At 49.9% G+C, this 1,998-nt stretch overlaps 1 protein-coding gene across 1 annotated transcript in view; it reads right to left on the bottom strand.

Annotated features, from left to right (window-relative positions):
- Window positions 1-17: 17 nt before the first annotated feature.
- The window catches only part of LOC107577311 (cytoplasmic dynein 1 heavy chain 1-like), a 10,551-nt gene continuing 8,570 nt past the window's right edge, over window positions 18-1,998 (bottom strand). The window contains exons 10-13 of the mRNA XM_016263400.1: window positions 1,834-1,998; window positions 1,321-1,474; window positions 1,095-1,237; window positions 18-251 (exon numbers count right to left, since the gene is read on the bottom strand). The exon at window positions 1,834-1,998 is cut by the window's right edge and continues 15 nt beyond it. Coding sequence (XP_016118886.1) covers window positions 57-251; window positions 1,095-1,237; window positions 1,321-1,474; window positions 1,834-1,998 — 657 coding nt within the window. The 3' untranslated portion in view covers window positions 18-56. The remainder of the gene's footprint in view (window positions 252-1,094; window positions 1,238-1,320; window positions 1,475-1,833) is intronic.

The following is a 1,998-nucleotide window of genomic DNA, read 5'->3' as shown; positions in this document are numbered from 1 at the left end:
TGCGCACAGACAGACAGACAGAACGCTCTGAGACCCAGCAGACACTGACACGCTCCTCATCTCTCTCTCGCGCCGCTCTCACCTCTGATGCCGAAGCTGCAGGCGTCCAGCGCCGCTCCCTGCGCAGACGTCACGTTCACCTCCAGACACAGCTCCTCCAGAGACCAGCTGTTGACCTGAGCCACGTACTGACGCGTGGCTGTGATGTAGGCCTCCGGCACGAACAGACCGCCCAGGTTCACATGGATGTTCTGCAGGAGAACAACAGCCAGTTCAACACTTAGAGAGCTGGAGAGGAGACCACGCCGTCCTGCGAGTTTTCTGCAGCACTTTATTCAATCCAGAATGAGTCCGAGCAGCTTCACAGTGATAAGGAACACCGCACCCAACTGCGTTTCAAAAACCATGTTTTAATTGTGATCATGATTTCTGCTTCTCTTGATTTATTAAGCTTAACTGTCTGCAATATTTGCCTGCTGACTATTAATCCTGAAACATTTCATTTGGCATGTGCATGATCTTGGATGGAACTGGGTGAAATATTCAGAAAGGAATCAGTCCAGTCTGACCCGTGTTGCAGGCTGGAATTAAACCACATCACGCTGGTTTCTCAAGGTTTCTTCCCCATTTCTGTCACCGATGGAGTTTTGGTTTCTTGCCGCTGTCGCCTCTGGCTTGCTTAGTTGGGGACGCTCAGTAACCAAGCTCTTTATAGATTACCCAACCTCATCATTGTTGGCCTTTACACAGTTATTAAACTGCTCTGAATCAGCAATGAACTGATTTCAACTGAATGACTTTTTAGAGCTGCTTTACAGCAGAATTTAACTTTGCATCACTGAATCAATATTTTCTTGTTTATCACTGTAAAGCTGCTTTGAAACCATCTGTACTGTATAAAGCGCTCTAGAAATAAAGGTGACTTGACTTTGGTAACAAGCTTTCCTGGTTGAGTTTAAATCCTCCATTCGCTATTGAGATATTGTGATAATCGTGTAATACAGCCAGTCTGTTAGCTGTGACTAAAGCATGCGAGTCGATGTTCTCGATCTGTGCCGAGGCTCAGTCCGGTCTGATGTGTGTGTTTTTGACACCTTGAGCTCTTTAGCGCCGCCGCTGGCCGCTCCCTGTGAGATCTGCTGCAGCTGCTTGATCCGCTCGCTGAAGTCTGCCACCCACTGGATGACGGTCATGGCTGCGGGGACGGTGTAGCGGCTCCAGCTGCGGGGCAGGATGCCTGCGGAGCACAGCACAGCGCTTCAGTGACCCGGCGCACACAGACACTGATCTGAAGGGTCAGAGGTCACTCCGCTGACTCACCTTTGACCAGGTCGTTGATGAGCGTGCGCAGGTCGTTGGTCTGCTTCTTCTTGCCCTCGCACACATGCACCACATCGGTGAGATCCTGACGCACGTCCTGCAGCATCCGCGAGCCCATCTTCACCTCGCGCTCGAAGAACCGGAACAGAGGATCCTGGGAAGAACAGACGCTTTCAGGAAGTCAACAACAAAACACGGAGCGTTTGATCAGACACAACCTGAGCTGCCATCAAGGGCAAAGGTGTGTATCACTTCTAAATAGGGTTACAAAAAGGAGGAACATTTCCAGTAAATTTCAGAAACATTCCAGGATTTTTTGGAATCTTACAGGGATTTTTGGAAAGTTTCCGGAAATGTTCCACCCCTTTGCAACCCAACTTCTAAATCCTGATTAATCACATGAAATGAAACAATGTGTTCTTCATATTCTCTTAGAAAGTGTTTCTCAAAGTCTGTGAAGCATGAATGAACTGATCATCTGACATCATGGTCGAGTGCCCCTGCAGGCCGTACCTTGAGGTTCTCCACGGTGCGTTTGAGCGGGCTCACAGACTCCGGGATCAGCTGCAGCCAGTTACGAGCCGTGGTGTGAAGCGTCCTCATCCAGGCCGGCTGTGCGTCAGATGAGGATGCGCTGCGCTGCTTCTTCTCCGTCTCGTACGCCAGATCGTCCTCATC

The sequence above is a fragment of the Sinocyclocheilus grahami genome, unplaced genomic scaffold, assembly GCF_001515645.1.
Source record: "Sinocyclocheilus grahami isolate Dianchi unplaced genomic scaffold, SAMN03320097.WGS_v1.1 scaffold5680.1, whole genome shotgun sequence".
Lineage (NCBI taxonomy): Eukaryota > Metazoa > Chordata > Actinopteri > Cypriniformes > Cyprinidae > Sinocyclocheilus > Sinocyclocheilus grahami.
Note: the sequence above shows the minus strand (reverse complement) of the source record. Positions and strands in the feature narration are given on the sequence as shown.